The sequence below is a fragment of the Bos taurus genome, chromosome 28 (assembly GCF_002263795.3).
Source record: "Bos taurus isolate L1 Dominette 01449 registration number 42190680 breed Hereford chromosome 28, ARS-UCD2.0, whole genome shotgun sequence".
Taxonomy (NCBI): Eukaryota; Metazoa; Chordata; class Mammalia; order Artiodactyla; family Bovidae; genus Bos; species Bos taurus.
Window position 1 is genome coordinate 1544003 of NC_037355.1, and position 18655 is coordinate 1562657.

The 18655-nt window shown below is 42.4% G+C and overlaps 1 protein-coding gene across 5 annotated transcripts in view; it reads right to left on the minus strand.

Moving 5' to 3' along the window:
• Nucleotides 1-1836: 1836 nt before the first annotated feature.
• Nucleotides 1837-18655, minus strand: part of TAF5L (TATA-box binding protein associated factor 5 like) — a 31616-nt gene continuing 14797 nt past the window's right edge. For 4 of the 5 annotated variants that reach the window (XM_024986934.2, XM_059882637.1, XM_059882635.1 and 1 more), the window contains 3 exons: nucleotides 18071-18175; nucleotides 10657-11381; nucleotides 1837-3604 (listed from right to left, as the gene is read on the minus strand). In XM_024986934.2, the coding sequence (XP_024842702.1) occupies nucleotides 2807-3604; nucleotides 10657-11381; nucleotides 18071-18175 (1628 nt within the window). In that variant the 3' untranslated portion in view covers nucleotides 1837-2806. The remainder of the gene's footprint in view (nucleotides 3605-10656; nucleotides 11382-18070; nucleotides 18176-18655) is intronic. The other variant, XM_024986935.2, reaches the window with a different exon arrangement.

Here is an 18655-nt window from a genome sequence, read left to right on the forward strand (position 1 = left end):
AGATTTTTCTAAGAAATTTCAGCTGTTTTTTCCCCCCACCTTACACACTTCGCAAAGATTTATCATTGTGTTTTAAAGTAACTTAATATTCTCAGGTGTCTTTCATGTATATGTTTTTTCTTACTGCCAGTTCTTGATCCTGCTTATTGTTGACCTGACAGAGAAGCATGAGTCTTTTAACTATTGCCAGAAACATTGTTACTACAGACCTCAGGCCACGCTTTACCTGGTTCTGTGGGGAGGAAGGGAAACTGCAAGAAGCATGGACCCTGAGCCAGACTGCCTAGTTCAGATTCTGATCTCATCAGTTATTAGCTGTAACCGATGACCCTTGGCACGTGACTTAACCCTTCAGTGCCTCAGTCTTCATCTGTAAAATGAGGATAAAAATGGCACTTAACTTACAGGGATGTTATGGAGATAAATTAATTTTCATAAAGTAATTGGAGTTTCTGGCAGATAGAAGGCACTATATACATGCCTTTTAAATAATTTATGTTTCCTTTCCAGAGTTTTTTAAGTTTTTCTATCTTCAGGGCTATATCCTTTATCTAGAACTTGAAGATTTGAAATATAGACCCTCTCTATAATACATCTGAGACGTGACTATTCCGTGTTGGGTACAGATAGATAAAACAGTTCTTCCAGGTATCTTAGTATTTCATCTACAAACTGGTAATATCTCTAGTCCTATCTGCCTCACAGGATTGCTCTGAAGATAATACAAGAAAGGAACCTAAAGAATTGAGTGTAACCATGTTCTTAGGCAGCTTGTGGACATAAGGACACATACAGACCCTTACAATATTTCTAAGATTCTGGGAAAATAGTGAGGGGCATTCTATAAAGTTAAATTAGTTCACATTAAAATTAATCCAGAAAAGAAAAGGGCCAAAGATGCAGATCATTAAGAGCCTGACATGAAATCACAGTGTGTATGAGATCCGTAGTATGAAGGCAAACTAAGGCATTTATGTGTTTAATCAAAGAAATTCTGCATTAAAAAACAAACATGAAACCTAAAATCAGTGATATTTTCACTTCTGAGAATGATTCAGCTCAATTTAGGAATTCATGGTTTCTAGCAATATACCACACAATCTAAGAGCTCATTTATTATAGATAAGAACACATTTGAATCCCAGGCTTTACCAGTAGACCATGTGGAAGGTGATGCTGTCTGGCTAAGTTGCCAAAGATTTCTTACAATGTCTCAAATACATGAGTTTTTATGAATAAGAAACATTTCCTGTTAATTAGTATTTTAGGCTGAAGTTAAAAAAAAACTTTCTGGGCATAGAATTCTAGTGTCCTTGTCAGAAAATTATGTTTTAAAAGTACATTAAAAAATTTCACACATCATTTACATCTTTAAATAAGTCCTTTACCTGAAATGGTACAATAAATGGTTGGAGTTAGTTAAATGACATCATTTGTAATGCCCCTTAGGGATTTTATCATGGGGTCTTTAAAGAAAACGCAAATAGGATCTCACCAAATAACTACAGATAAAAAAATATATGTCATCTCTGGTCAGCAACTGGCAAGCTTGGATGTGTAAAAAAGTGTTAAATGCTTTCAATAATCCCTGTGAATGCCAAGAAGAAACACAATTTGAGGCCAGCTGAACAGAATACAAGGGGAGACAGGAGGGCAGCTGGGGAGTCCAGTCTGCACAACTGGCTGTCACTCCAAAGACAGGTGCCCTGTGCCTTCCAGAACGGCCCACACACCCGCCTGTTAAAAGAGATGCCAACACTGTTTTTTGGAAACTAAACACATTTTAATAGAAAACAAAATACAAAATAACTCTTTTCAGAAAACAGAAATATTTAATCCTTTTCACAGACTGTTTATTAAACTGCTATTGCAAAGCAGGTGGGAGGGATGATCTCAGGAGGAAAAGATGCTGGAAAAGCCACACCTCGGAATCATTTGGAAATTCAACATTTTTTAATTCTTTCACTTTTAGACTTTCCACTTCTAATTACTTTCATTTCTTTACCACAATCCATCCTTTCGGGGGAGAGAATTGTTAACAGAAGTGCAGCCACAAAAAGAATCTTTCTTTCCCACCATTGCTGCAAGAGCCCAAGACTTTCTCAGTCAAATGTGCCCACCCACTTCTAGAAACATGTCAGCTGGAGTGATCCAACTGTCACCCAGGAATTTTCCCTTTCTCCCAATACACTGTATGACCAAGTTCTCTGAATTCCCTGAACCTCAAAATTCCAAGTATCACAGCCAGTGCCAGGAGTAAAACCTGAAAGATGAGAGCAGAGAAGGCCCCCTCTGCCAGTGCTAGGTTTCCTCTTCTCAGTAATAATTATAATAACAATAATAAAAAATCCTGGTTCTCTGTAATCACAGAAAAGGAAAGACATTTGCCAGGATGACCCTGCCCCCTTTCCTAATTCTCACTCCCACTTTCCTACCTGGATAGAGTCCCTTCCACCCAGTGACCCTGCGGCACTGCTCCCAGGGAGGGTGCCTGGCAAACATCCTCAGGTCAAGTGCAGCCCCAGCGAGGCAAGGGCACCTTGGCGCCAGAGATAGGGAGGGCCACACGAGGACACAGCGGAATCTCCGTGATTCCTATCTCACATTTGCTCCCCATCACCACCCTTCCTGCCCCTATCCTTCCACACTTCGGGGCTAAGTCGAGAGTGGTGGTTTCAGGACATCTGCAGGGCAAGGGAGGACACGGGGAGTCTTTCACAGTCTGTCAGTGATTCCATCTGTCTGTCCTAAGACTTGCCATCTGGAGCCCTTCGCACGCCCCAGTCTGTCATATCAAAGATCCAAATCAATGTTCCTGATTTTCTTGTGTGATTCCAGTCACCAGCAGGAGGTTGCAGGCCATGAACTGCACGCTCAGCACATTGCTCATCTGGCCGGTGTAGACGCCCACGAGCTCGCTGGATGAGCCATCGGCAGGTGTGCTACAGTGTGAGCTTCTGATGTCCCAGACACGCACGGAGTTGTCCATGGACGCAGACGCGACCAGGCTGCTGTCTGGGCTGAAGGTGAGGCTGGTGATGTTGTCCGTGTGGCCCCGCAGCTCTTTGTAGAGGGTCCCGGATGCCAAGTCCCACAGCTTCAGCCGCTGGTCCTCGCCTGCTGATGCCAGGTACTTACCGTTGGGGGAAAAAGCCAGGGAGAGCACAGGGCCGCGGTGGCCCGTGAAGAGCCTCACGGAGTTCCCCTGCTGAGTGCTCCACAGCCGCACCGTCTTGTCGGTTGAGCCCGTGGCTAAGTAGTTTGAATTGGGGTGGAACTTGACGCAGTCCACGTCTGCCAGGTGCCCGGCGTAGATTCGCAGCGGGTACGTCCGATCAAATGACCACAGCCGGGCCGTGCGGTCGTGGGACGCGCTGGCGAAGTACAGGCTGTGCGGGCTGATGTCCAGGTCCCACACGGGGTAGGCGTGGCCCTGGTACAGCACGGTGTTGGTGAAGCTGCCCAGGTCCCAGTACCTGATGGACATGTCTTCAGAGCAGGAGAGCAGCCCCGAGCTGTCCGCGAGGAACCTGGTGCTGTACACTGGCCCACAGTGTCCCCGCAGGACCTTCATCTCTGTGCCTAAGTTGTCGTCCTCGTCATCCTGGGGGTAGTGGGGACACACACAAGAGAAGAGAGTTTAGCGGTCTGCCATGGAAAACAAAATGTCCAGAAACAAAGAGACCTGCTTGGGAAATAGCATCTACCCAGTAAATGGCTCTGTCCTTCAGGGCGACCCCAGGATAGCGCCTTGTAATTGCAGAACTAAATGAAAAGTCTCCTACAACTTACAAACTTGCTTTCTTTAAATTCACCTTGCAGCTAACACTATAGCGAGGCTACTACTGCAGAGTAATGACCGTGGACCTTTCTCTTATGCTAAGGACAGACTTCAAAAGTCAATCACTCGAAAAAATTTATTTTTGATTTTATGTTCTTAGATTCTTTTATTCTACAGGCATGTCTTCCCCTGTCAGTCTTGACTGCTTTGTAGGCCACAGTGCTCCCTGTTTCTAGTCAAGAAAAATCACCCCCAGAGCTGGGGTCAATGATGGAGGCAGATGTGGCTTCACTTCAAGATGCATACAGAACCACTGTGGGAATTTAGCCAAAAATAAAACCTGGACATATCACAGAAATAACTGTGGGCCAGGAAAGTGCAGTCATCAGTAACTTACACCCATGCCCTGTAACCAGACATGAACGGTTGGTACCCAAAAAAAAGAACAGTTTTGAAACCGTGACCTTCTGGATGGGCTCAAATATTTCCCCAAAGTAAAAAAGGAGGCAAGGATTCAGAATTCCTCTCAGAGTCAAGTGACTCTTGTGATTCCTGGAAATAAACCCCTATGTGTGGGGATAAGAAAGACAACTCCTGGTAAAAGGGGCAGGGGCGGGGCGGGGTGGGGGGCGCCCCCTGACACACGCCCAAGCATATTCTGTGGGTTCAAATCTTTCTTTTCATTCTCTCGCAGACAAGCTCCTTACAACTGCAACTATCTCAATCCTGGAATTCATAAAGTCAAATGAGTTTCAGTTATACACTGGAGGAATAGAGTTAAGATGAAGCTTCCTGAACCAAATGGGCCTTGCTGGCTTAGAAATACATACCTTTGTGAGCCTTTGTACAGAAAAAAGCCATCCTTTTACGAATGCCTCCAACGTATACATTTTTGAGAAATGAGAAAATAAACATTGATGTTCATGGATATTCAAAATGGCTATTCCAGATAATCAACATTGAAAACACATAAGCATTTGGGAGCTTAAGGTTCTACTGAGCATTACCAAGAATATTAGTAATTTTCCTTTCCAAAGAGGTTACAATAATATTTTAAAATTTCAGGAATGACTCACTGCTCTACACCAGAGAGTTTATTGAGGCGTAAGATGTCTTCGTTTGGAGCAGGAAGTCCTGGCAGTGGGTCCTGCCTCTGAGTGCTCAGGGGCAGAGACAGGAGGATGCACTGGGAGGCAGGTGGACTTCTCAGGGGCCCCATGACTGTCCTGAGCCTGTGTAAAGTGCCTGTTGACTCTATAAACCAAGAAATCAGGAAACGAGAATAGTCCTGCAGGCTAGCCCTATCAACTCCCTGCCAGGACCACAGCTTAAAATAGTTTGGCCACATTTTCTTCTGTGGCTCAGCCAGCCCCACAATGGCCTCAGTGCAGTTGAGCTGAAACCCTGAAACAAGCAATGGGTCACCCAAGCCTGACCACACAGACCCCTCCCATCCCTCCCACGCTAATAGGACAACACCCCAAATGTTCTACAACTGTCTAACCCCGCCCCCCACCACAGTAAATTCTACCCCAGATGCATCCCAAATATGAATTTTTAATTTGTAAAATACATTCATGTAATAATAAACTGTATTATATACATTATAAGATATGCTTAAAATAGAAATTTTAAAAGAACAAGAAAAAACAGCTCTTTGAATACTACAGTCTGCTGATGCTGCCTTAGACCAAGGAGCCCTGAGTCTGCTTCTGGACTAGTGTGTCCCCAGTGCCCTCGTTACAGCGCAGTGAGTCCTAGGTCAGGGTGCTCTGGGATCTGAACACGCCTTGGGTTGTCTCCAATAAGCTACCAATGGAGCCGAAAGAAATTAAATATGGCTGGGCTTGGGAGTGGGTAACACCTGGAAGCAGGTGAGACACTGCTACTGTGTGAGCAGACAGCAGCCTGATGGAGGAGAGAAAAGGTGGCTGCTGGGCAGTGTAAATGGACATGTGCTATATGTGTAAATACACAACGGTTTCCAAGGCTTAAGACAAAAAGGCAGAATGTAACAGATTTCATTAAAATTTTGAAAATATTGCTTATATGCAGAATGATAATATTTTGGCTACAATGAATTGAAAATACATTATTAAAATTAATACCAACTACTTCTTACCTTTTTAATGTGATGACTAGAAAAACTTAAATTACACATACGGCTCACACTATATTCCTATTGGCTAGCATAGATCTATGACAGTCTGGTACACAAACTACAGAACTGAGTATTATTGACAACACTGACTTTACTTTTCAAACTTAAAGATGACCAGGTTGGGGCAGAATGACCAGACATTAAATGAACTGAACACAGGAGCTGCACTGCTGGGCTGAGGTTGCAGGGAGGCTGGTGTCCTATCCACATAACTGGAAAGGAGGGCAAGTTCTCCTTTTTGGTCCTGTGGTTTTATCATGCTGCATAAATATTAAAAATACGCAACTGACAATCGACAAGCTCTCTCCGTTGTCCGGTATGGCGCAAAGTGGGAGAGAATGGAAACTGTAATCAGAAATATTCCAGCGAACAAAAGCCCAGGACCAGACGGCTTCACAGCTGAATTCTACCAAAAATTCAGAGAAGAGCTAACACCTATCCTACTCAAACTCTTCCAGAAAATCACAGAGGAAGGTAAACTTCCAAACTCATTCAATGAGGCCACCATCACCCTAATACCAAAACCTGACAAAGATGTCACAAAAAAAGAAAACCACAGGCCAATATCACTGATGAACATAGATGCAAAAATCCTTAACAAAATTCTAGCAAACAGAATCCAAACAACACATTAAAAAGATCATACATCATGACCAAGTGGGCTTTATCCCAGGAATATAATATCTGCAAATCAATTAATGTAATACAACACATTAACAAACTGAAAAATAAAAACCATATTATTATCTCAATAGAAGCAGAGAAGTTTTTGACAAAATTCAACATCCATTTATGATAAAAACCCTCCAGAAAGCAGGAATAAAAGGAACATATCTCAACATAATAAAACCTATATATGACAAACCCACAGCAAACATTATCCTCAATGGTGAAAAATTGAGAGCATATCCCCTAAAGTCAGGAACAAGACAAGGGTGCCCACTCTCACCAGTACTATTCAACATAGTTTTGGAAGTTTTGGCCACAGCAATCAGAGCAGAGAAAGAAATAAAAGGAATCCAGACTGGAAAAGAAGAAGTAAAACTCTCACTGTTTGCAGATAACATGATCCTCTACATAGAAAACCCTAAAGACTCCACCAGAAAATTACTAGAGCTAATCAATGAATATAGTAAAGTTGCAGGATATAAAATCAACACACAGAAATCCCCTACATTCCTATACACTAACAATGAGAAAACAGAAAGAGAAATTAAGGAAACGATTCCATTCACCATTGCAACAAAAAGAATAAAATACTTATGAATATATCTACCTAAAGAAACCAAAGACCTATATATAGAAAACTATAAAACACTGGTGAAAGAAATCAAAGAGGACACAAATAGATGGAGAAATATACCGTGTTCATGGATCGGAAGAATCAATATAGTGAATATGAGTATACTACCCAAAGCAATCTATAGATTCAATGCAATCCCTATCAAGCTACCAACGGTATTTTTCATAGAACTAGAACAAATAATTTCACAATTTGTATGGAAATACAAAAAACCTTGAATAGCCAAAGCAATCTTGAGAAAGAAGAATGGAACTGGAGGAATCAACCTCCCCGACTTCAGGCTCTACTATAAAGCCACAGTCATCAAGACAGTATGGTACTGGCACAAAGACAGAAATATAGATCAATAAAACAAAATAGAAAGCCCAGAGATAAATCCATGCACCTATGGACACCTTATCTTTGACAAAGGAGGCAAGAATATACAATGGAGAAAAGACAATCTTTTTAACAAATGGTGCTGGGAAAACTGGTCAACGACTTGTAAAAAAAATAAAACTAGAACACTTTCTAACACCATACACAAAAATAAACTCAAAATGGATTAAAGATCTAAACATAAGGCCAGAAACTATAAAACTCCTAGAGACATAACAAAGGCAAAACACTCTCCGACATAAAATCACAGCAGGATCCTCTATGCCCCACCTCCCAGAATATTGGAAATAAAAGCAAAAATAAACAAATGGGACCTAATTAAAATTAAAGGCTTTTGCACAACAAAGGAAACTATAAGCAAGGTGAAAAGACTGCCTTCAGAATGGGAGAAAATAATAGCAAACGAAGCAATGGACAAAGAATTAATCTCACAAATATACAAGCAACTCCTGCAGCTCAATTTCAGAAAAATAAATGACCCAATAAAAAAATGGGCCAAAGAACTAAACAGACATTTCTCTAAAGAAGACATACAGATGGCTAACAAACACATGAAAAGATGCTCAACATCACTCATTATTAGAGAAATGCAAATCAAAACCACAATGAGGTACCATTTCACGCCAGTCAGAATGGCTGCTATCCAAAAGTCTACAAGCAATAAATGCTGGAGAGGGTGTGAAGAAAAGAGAACCCTCTTACACTGTTGGTGGAAATGCAAACTAGTACAGCTACTATGGAGAACAGTGTGGAGATTCCTGAAAAAACTGGAAATAGAACTGCCATATGACCCAGCAATCCCACTGCTGGGCATACACAATGAGGAAACCAGAATTGAAAGAGACACGTGTACCCCAATGTTCATTGCAGCACTGTTTACAATAGCCAGGACATGGAAGCAACCTAGATGTCCATCAGCAGACAAATGGATAAGAAAGCTGTGGTACATATACACAATGGAGTATTACTCAGCCATTAAAAACAATACATTTGAATCAGTTCTAATGAGGTGGATGAAACTGGAGCCTATTATACAGAGTGAAGTAAGCCAGAAAGAAAAACAGCAATACTGTATACTAATGCATATATATGAAATTTAGAAAAAAGGTAACAATAACCCTGTATGCAAGACAGCAAAAGAGACACAGATGTATAGAACAGTCTTATGGACTCTGTGGGAGAGGGAGAGGGTGGGATGATTTGGGAGAATGGCATTGAAACATGTATATTATCATATGTGAAACAGATTGCCAGTCCAGGTTCGATGCATGAGACAGGGTGCTCGGGGCTGGTGCACTGGGATGACTCAGAGGGATGGTATGGGGAGGAAGGTGGGAGGGGGGTTGAAGATGGGGAACGCATGTACACCTGTGGCAGATTCATGTTAATGTATGACAAAACCAGTACAATACTGCATAGTAATCAGCCTCCAAAAAAATAAACTGGAAAAGAAAATATTACTGATAAAATGAAAAAAAAAGTGGGAGAGCAGTCCTGCTCTCCACTCCGCCTGTCTCTACCACAAGGCGGCTGCCAGCAGCAGGGTGACAGAAGCAGCAGTACTGGGCCATCAAACAGATTCCCGAGGCCAATCAAGATTACCTTCCAGTACAAACGGCAGAAGCTGAGGGCAGTGCTGTAAATCCAGCTGAATTGGGGGTAATTTTATGCTTACACAGAAGATTTTGGTTATTGCTCTTTTTTAAAAAATGAGATAAAATTCACATATTATAAAATTCAGTGGTAGCTGGGGGGGATCTTAAAAATTTTTATTTTAATCTAATGTTCTTTCTATCTTTGCAGCTATCTTTCTGCCTTTGCTATCTTCCTTTATATTATTTTTTAATGCCTAGACTAATCCCCAAACCAGTATCATATCATCAAAACTAGTAAGGTCAGCAGAAATAATTTTTCTAAACAGAAAATTCAGAGTAGATGAGGGAAGTATCCCTCACTGCATGTGAAGAGCCTCCAAGAAGCTAAAACTGTCCCCAATGAAAAGAAACTTGATAATTCAAATATGCAATGAAAAGTATTCTGGAAGGCACTACAGATTGTAGAAATCAAAGTTTGTGCATCAGAATTTAGATTCTTTATTCATCATAACAAACTCCTCTAATTTTCCTCTCTCAGCTTCAAGAAGCAAAGACTCAAAGGCCATGCTAACTGGAAAATGACTCAGAAAACAGGAATAGGTAAAAAAGGCTGACTTTATACATCCAATATTCTTGACATCGTATCAGCAACTGGAAATTAACTTGGGTGACTTTTTAAAAAAACCCTTAACCTTTCAACCTAGTGCAAAGAATTTTCTATCCAAAGTAAGCTGAGTCTGAGCTACCTGAATTCCAATGGTGATATGACAAAGGTATTCATCCTGCAAATTCTGAGGCACCACTCTCAGGCAAGGTGAACTCTGTGAAGTTCCATGTCTATTTCCCTTTGCCCTCACTTTTTCTGAACCAGTGCTTCTCAGTGACTTGAAACTCAGGCCACTAGGCCTGCCCTTTCCAATGACCACCCCCAATCAAAGCAAACAAAATCATTACACAGACTGCTGGACGAAAACAGGGCACCCTGGGAGAAGTCAGAGGACTGCACTGCTGTGAAAGGCCAAGGGCACCCAGGGTTGGGGGGAGGGGAAAGACAAACCACATCCTAGTTTACCCTTGGGAAACAGCAATATACCTTTTGACCCAGTAAACCTACTTCTGATTACTTATATATGTACACATGCACACTCACACACATAGCTAAAGGTCTTTAGGCTCAGCAATGGTATCCACATTTCAGGTAGTAATACATACTGACCATTCCTTAATGATGTTCAGCTCATATTAACATTTCCCTCTTGGCCAAGGTTGGCCATTAGCAGGAATTCACTGGTTACAGGTTACTAGGCATTAGTCTGGCATTAGTTATATTATGAGGAATATAATGAAGTCCATCTGCTGTAAGATCTGTCATGTTTGGTAAGAATACTCGAAGCACATTAGTAAGGCAGGTGCAGGGAAGAAAAATCGATATGCCTACCTCCTCCTCTAGGAAATCACAAGCCAAGTGGATGCGGGACACATCTACTTGATGGGGTTCGGACTTTAACTTCTTGGAACGCAGACTCCACAGTTTTATACAGGAGTTGTCAAAGCCTGCTGCAAGCAGCTTGCTGTCCGGGGAGACCTCTGCAGTGTTCAGCAGCTGCTCTGTGTTGTAGAAGGCATAGAAGTAGATGGTGGTCAGGGAGGGGGGGCCGTCCTTGACGCGCTTGATGCTCTCCTGCAGGAGCTCCAGCGCGGCCTCATTCTGCAGGATGGGCGCTGGCATGTCGGCGGGCTCCAGGCCGCCACCCTCGCCTCGGAAGGAACCACCACTGGTGTAGAGCTGGTAGTCTGTCCTCTTGGCGGGCTGCACGTCCAGATGGATGTGCCAGGCGAGGATCCTGCACAGCGCGGTGTTGTTGTCACTCTGGAGGTAGCGGAGAAGGTAGTTGTAGCTGTCTTCCTGCAGACGAACCACGTATTTGTTGTCCAGGAAGGCTCGCAGCCGGAAGTTAGACAGGATGTCCTGGATGGTCTGAGTGGTCTGGAGCTGCTCGATAACATCCTTCTGGCTGGCATTCTGCAGAAACATTCCATGGAAGCGGCTGTAAAAGCTTTCCACTGTGCTCTTCGGACTGTTCTGGATCAGGGTGAGATGGAGGTAGACAAAGAGAGGGTAGAGGAGAGGCATCACTTCATGGCTGTGCTGGGAGTCAGAATCTGTAAGGAAAAACAAGTGAAGCCTTTATAACCAGCATGGTCTCCTGTGGAGCGCACAGTCCCCTTCTGGCCAGGACCTTACTTTCTGAGGCTATGGATTGAAGCATAAGCCCAACACAAAATTCTGGAAACTTGAAGCCAAAGACTTTGGACCAAGGAAGGAAGATCAGACCCAGAAGGCCAGCAAACCTGGAATTTGATGCCCAGAGGCTAAACAGTGTGCCTCTTCTCACATACATTCAAAGGAGCTTGTATCCAGGCCTTTGGGTTAGTATTTTCCCCAATGTATTAGCGTTGCTTAAATTGGGATCTCAGGCCTTGGAGAGACCTTACGTGGATTCTGGGGAGACCGAGTTCTTCACAGAAACTTTAATTTGATAATTTAAAAAGTAAACACAGGTAAATTCAGAATTATCTGGATAGTCTTTAGCAAGTACTGGCATACAGTTTTAGTGCTCTCATCTCCTGCAATAACATCAAAGTTCTTAGTTTAGTGGGTTCACTTACACATACAGCCCCCTGGTTGGCATGTCCCAATGCTAAGACGACATTGTTCATCCCTAAGTGTCTCACACCTGTCAGTGTACTTATTTTGATTTTGTTGGTTAAAAAGGACAACTTCTCTTTGCAGTGATAATTTATAAGAGGAATATTTTCATGTCATTAAAACTAAATAATTTACCAATGTGAGACTTAAACACCATGAAACCACATGACAAAGAATGTTCAAATAAGTGTCCAGTTTTGTCACAGGCTAATGAGAATAGCACAGAGGTGTGTGTGTGTGACACCTAAGTGAGGGAGGGCAGAGAGCTGTGACAGAGCAAAGGTTCCACGGCCACGTGGACAGAGGCAAGTGGGCAGCAAGGAGGGACGCCTGTGCACCAGCACCTCGGGGCAACAGGGGAACATCAGCCCTCGGTCCATGTGGAGCTGCTGCTGCTAAGTCGCTTCAGTCGTGTCCGACTCTGTGTGACCCCACAGACAGCAGCCCACCAGGCTCCCCCGTCCCTGGGATTCTCCAGGCAAGAACACTGGAGTGGGTTGCCATTTCCTTCTCTAATGCATGAAAGTGAAAAGTGAAAGTGAAGTCGCTCAGTCGTGTCCGACCCTCAGCGACCCCATGGACTGCAGCCTACCAGGCTCCTCTGTCCATGTGATTTTCCAGGCAAGAGTACTGGAGTGGGGTGCCATTGCCTTCTCCGCCATGTGGAGCAGTGAGCTATTTATGGCAAAATCCATCTGTTATATTCACTGGCTAATCTGAACTTTATTTTTTGTGATTTTACTTGTACTTTATTTGTAAATGAGTTTAGGTTCAAACAAAATAAAGGAAGCATAAAAGTTTCATATCTAGTGTAATGTCTGTATGTACCTAAGTAAATTAATATAAAAATGCTTTAAGTTAGCACTTATATAACATTCTGATATTTTCTTTTTTTATTCCATGGAAAGGAATCCAGACCTGTCTCAAGACTCAGGAATACTGAATTAGGGCACTTATCTCTCTAATCAGAAGGGAGATGATTCCAGCATGTTACCTCTGCTTAATGCTCTATTTCATCTTACCACAGGTGAATTAACTGCATAGTATGTGCATTTAAGGATAAACATGCCCCCACTCAAACGCATTCTTAGAAGATGAACTTCAATTACAGCGATCCCACACTGAATTAGGGCTGCTGCCCAGCTGCTGTAGGCTCCTGCCTCTGAGCCAACAGGTGCAGGGTTTTCTGGTGCTGGCCCTGGGTGACTGAGCCTGACTGCCGAGAGGAAGCTGCACTGCTGCTCCACAGGGGGAAAGGAGAGCGTGTCTGCAACAGAGGAGGTCACTAACGGCATCTTAGTGCTACCATCCCTGAGGTGAAGGTGAATAAACAAATGCAGCAATCCAACCAAGGCAGGACTAGTAGTGGCCCAGACCCTTCAGGAACGAAGGTTTGTGTCATCCCACCATGTAAAGAACCAGGACCAGCTGAGGTGCTAACTAAAGGTAAAAGCAATACTGAATAGGGAGTAGAAAAAGGTAGTTAAAGACCAGCTATGACCATGTGACCAGTTTCAGACCTCAGAACTATACCTATCATGAGTACTCCTCCTTATTATGAACATGTTGGTGTGAGTATCTGTACAGAAGCAAATACCTTTGTTTCCTTTCTTTTCTTATCCCCTTACCATAGAATATAAGTTACACTGACTTTGCATCATAGTATTTACTCCTTTTTTTGGCTGTGCCACATGGCATGCAGGGTCTTAGTTCCCTGACCAGGGACTGAACCCATGTCCCCTGCAGTGGAAGCACAGAGTCCTGACCACTGGACCACCAGGAAGTCCCTGTATCACAGTATTCAAATCACGGAGTTTCAGGAAGAGTAAACATTACCTGTGGACTTTGTTTCTTCTTCTGAGAAAGTGATTGGGGAATTCTTGGTTGTTGTTCAGTTGCTAAGTCTTGTCTGACTCTATGTACCCCCACAGACTGCCAGACTTCCCTGTCCTTCACTATCTCCCACAGTTGGCTGAAGTTCATGTCTGTTGAGTCAACAATGCAATCTAATCATCTCATCCTCTGCTGCCCCCTTCTCCTATTGCCTTCAATCCTTCCCAACATCAGGGTCTTTTCCAATTAGTCGGCTATTCGCACCCAGTGGCCAAATATAGCTGTACCGAGTGTTAGGCAGAATTATGACCTTGTTAATCATCTTTATTTGGAGATTAATTATCTTTTAAGAAGTTGGGTATGGGTGCCAAGTTCAGTGGGTAGACTTATGATGGTTAATTTTATGTGTCAATGAAGCTAGGACACAGTGCTTAGATATTGCGTCAAACATTCTAGATGTTTCTGTGAAGGAAATTTTTTAGATGAGATAAACATTTAAATCAGTAGACTAAGCATAGTGGGTTCCCCTCCATATGTGGGTGGGACTTATCCAATCAGCTGAAGGTCTTAGGAACACAAAGAGGAGAAGAGGGAATTCTGCCAGCAGACTGCTTTTGGACATGAACTGTGGCTCTCCTGGGTCCCAGTCTGCAGGCCTACCCTGAAGATTTTGGACTTGTCAGTCTCTGCAATCATATGAGCCAACTCCTTAAGATAAATCTCTTTCTTTATATATACATTCCATTCTGTTGGTTCTGTTTCTCTAGAGAACCCTGACTAATACAGATTTTGCTATTTCTTTGAATACTGTAATTCTTTAGAAGACCTCTGGAAAATTTCAATCTCAAAATACTAACAAAAAGATTCAATTTTATCAATTAGACATTCAATATGTTCTATTGGGGTGAAGGGCTGTTTTCAACTCCTTACAATCTTAAGTTTCAGGCTTATTTTTGAAAATGAGAGGTATTTTAATTTACTAAGCTCAGAATAAAAAAAAAACACAAAACACTAGCCATCCAGAAATAGGGATGCGGTACTTTAAAAATTCCCATCAACATATCTGGAACAAGGTTGAGATTAACTTGAAGTTTTAGCTCAATTTTAATCTTGTTCCCTTGTAATCATAATATACACCTTATGTTTTACTGAAAGGACACTAAGTCAAACAAACACCAATTCTCATTCCCTGGCCTTTCTCCACAGGGTTGGGCCTTCAGACACAACCCAACACCTTCCTTTGTTTGTAGGCAGCACCACTGACCTGACCCTTCCCATCCATGCCTGTGAGCTCCTCTTCCTACCTTGCTCTTCAAAGGCTCACCTCACTTTAAGGAACTAACACTGCGTGTGTGGCTTCTATGAGCCAGGCACTTACACCCAAACTGTATCTAAGAGTCCCAGGTATCCGCAGGTTCAGATCAGAGTGACTGACTCCAGTCTATGCTCTTCCTACTGAGTGTCTTAGAGAACAGGCCCTCAACAGGCGAGCTCACAGAACCTCTCACCCCATAGCTTCTAGAGAAGAAACATGTTGCAGGTGCTACAGCCTTGGTACTCACTTTCTCCATTATTTCCTTTAGGATTTTTCATCTCCTAGCCTTTAATTTGTACTTTCCCATAGCTGATGCTGAGTTATGTACCTTACATGCTATGCAGCAGGATGCCATCATCCTAACTATTTAAAAAGTAAAACCTGACTTATTTCTGCCCAGTATACCACCCCCCACCCCCCACTCCAAGCCCGTCATTCTCAGCTCTCCCTCCTTTACTCCTGGATATCTCACCTTGACGATAGAACTATGGACTCAAAACACCGCTTTCCACTTCCGCAGCCCTGTCTCCCTGCTCAGGGCCTCTGTGCACTTGGGCTGGCCTCCATCGCCCCGTTAACACACACTCTGTCCACTGCTCCCCTATCCACAGTCACACCCAGGCCTGTCTCCATCACGCAGGATGAAGGTCACACGTCTAAGCCTGTGGTCAAATCCTGCCTCCATTCTGTCTTTATCTTCAATCTGAAAGCCCATTTTCAACAAAGGGCTTCTTCAAGGTTCCTGAAAACATAATCACCACCTCTGCCACTCTGTCCATGCCTCTGCACAGAGCCCGAATCCTTCTACTTCTCTTCCACAGATGTCTGAAATCCAAGTGCTAATGTAAAGCCTACCCTCCTAAAGAAAGCCGCCTCTAACTGCCACACACCAATCTCTCTCTCCCTTCACTTCAAATGCAGACTCAATACCCCATGACTGGTTCCATACTGGTTCATGAAAACACTTCCCCTACTGTCACATTTCATGCAAAAACTGTGACTTTTAGCCCTCTTAGGATTAATCACCAATTCAGATTAATGACTATATGTTATACTTCTATCCTGGGGCTCAGGAGATAATTATTCATTTGATTTGGCTGACTACTCTTCAGAGACCTGATGGTAGAGAAAAATGTTCCAGGAAAAAGCATTCTGTAAGGAAAAACCATATATATTCTCCCTTTCAAAATAACCTGTGACCAAGGACTGAAGAATTAAATTATAGACAAACAGGAAACTTTCTCAGTTTTGAAACAAGATGAGAAATTACACAGGAAAAGGCTAATAGAGACTATCTCAGTGACAGATTTGGAGCTTCCCAAGTTGTCTGGCTCCGTCATCAGAGGGCAGGCCCCCCACCAACACACTCTACTGTTCCCCCTAGCCCCAGTGCAATCAGTGCCTCATGTACATACAGTCTGAATGGATGCAAGACAGGGGCTAAATAAGGCCAGGCATTTCTTTCTAAACCAACTTCCTCATCACTAGATTGATGAGAGAACTCATCTAGAAAGGGGAAATCATAGCTGTATTTTAAAAACCAAGTGAAATAATTTTCTAAAAACAGATTTTAAAAAAATTTAAAAATTGCTTAAAGCCTCAAAAACCAATGCCAATAGTTAAAAATATCTCATCTCCAAGTTCTTGCTTACCTCTGATTGAAATTCTTTTTATAAATCCAGTTTTTCTTTTTTTATCTTTAGCCGACACAGAAAGCAACTAATCGCTGTTCTCAGAGATTTAACATTCATACGATATAATGATCTTACTGGAGTTTCTTTCTTTACAGTTTAAACAGAATAGATTCTTTTTATTAAACTGTTAATCTTCACAATTTTTTAATTTCTGTAACAATTGAACAGACTATTCTCTATTTATGAATCCCATCACTCAACATCTGTGAAACTGATAAGATAACCCTCTCTAGGGTTTTATTTTGTAACCTTTATCTCCTGAAACATACTGGTCATTTTGCCCAACTACAGAATGCAGGAAATGTGGATTCTTTGCTTTAAAACACTAGCCACTATGAGGGTGAAGTAAAATTAGAACTCTCAGTGTATAATCAGGTATATTATTTTTGGTTTATATACTTGATTGCTTACTAAAATTATTAACTCAAGGATCGTTCAAATAAGGAAAGAAAAATAAAAGAACTTCAAAGTATTTGAACTATAATTTTCTACTAACCAATACGTGGCTAATTACTCTCCATCTGTTGAGGACAGAGAAAGTTTTGTATTTCTTGTACCTCAAGATGTTTTGTGTAAGGAAAGTACTCAACAAAAGACTTTGATTAATAACCAGAATTAACGTAGTCACTTTTATTGTAATCATCTTTCCAACATTAAAATTATAATCAGTTGTCTTAGGACTAGTCAAAATCACTTGGTTTTGTCTTTGAATAGCCTTGTTTATGCTACATATGAGGAACTAAAGGCACCAACAGGCTACATGACTTCATTTTTAAAAGTGACAAAGTCAAACAGTGAATTATGAAACCTCATTATAATTAATTCTACTGGTTCTGTATTTCCACGGTTATTACACCACCCACAAACTGGTCTAAATTACAACTTTTAAATTTTATGTTGCTGATGCATGAGTATTATTACTCTCTTGCACTTTTGGAAATACGGGAAAAAGGCCATTTTGAGATGTACTATCTTACTGGCAGTGATAGCAACGTCCATTTCACATCCGCTGCATGTAAGGAGGCATCCTTACAGGGCTGACTGAGCCTCCACTTATTCAGCACAAGTCACAATCACTGTGCTGAAGGCCATGGACTAGTGAATAGCATGCTCAGAGCCCTTTAACCTCCTGATTTAACTCTCTCAGGAGTTCCAACAAACTATAAGTTTGAATACAAGACTTGTGTTCAACTACCTTTGGATCCCTGGCACCTAAAACATAGCTGGAACATAGCAGGTTCTGAGGGAAATGTGCATCACCCCTTTTTGATAAAAAAGGGTGCTGGTGCTGAGTACTTACCGGTGAGAAAATTCCGCAGCCGTCCGAACTGTACTTCATATTGCTGGGGCTCTGCCTGGCAAGGGGCTGCGGACACTATGTTGGCACAACCAGATTCTGATTGGACTACAGAGGAAGAGACAGACAAGATGCGTACAGAAAGACAATCATTAGCCTAAAATGTGGCAGGATGGGTGGCAGCTGGTGTTGAGGGGCATCAGTAGCATCGGGCATCTTAGTACATTTTCAAAGGACATTGGGGCTTCTGGTTAAGTATGACTGACACATCTACCTGCCCTTCCTGACACCCAGTGACGTGACAGCAGAGGAACAAAAGGTATAAAGCACAGGATACACAAGCTGGATGAGAGGAGAGGTGCAGAGACTCATGAAAGACTCCTCTGGACGCATCTGAGCCTAGGACCTGGTACTGCACCATCATGTGCCCTGGGATGGGTCTACCTTCAACCTGGGTGCTGGACATTCAGGGGGCCCTTTCAATCTGGAAATTTACATCTTGCAATTCTGAGAAATTTTCTTGAATCATTTTGTTGACTCTCTCTTGTGTTTTCTTCTGGGACTCCTACAATTTCTAGATAGGCTTCC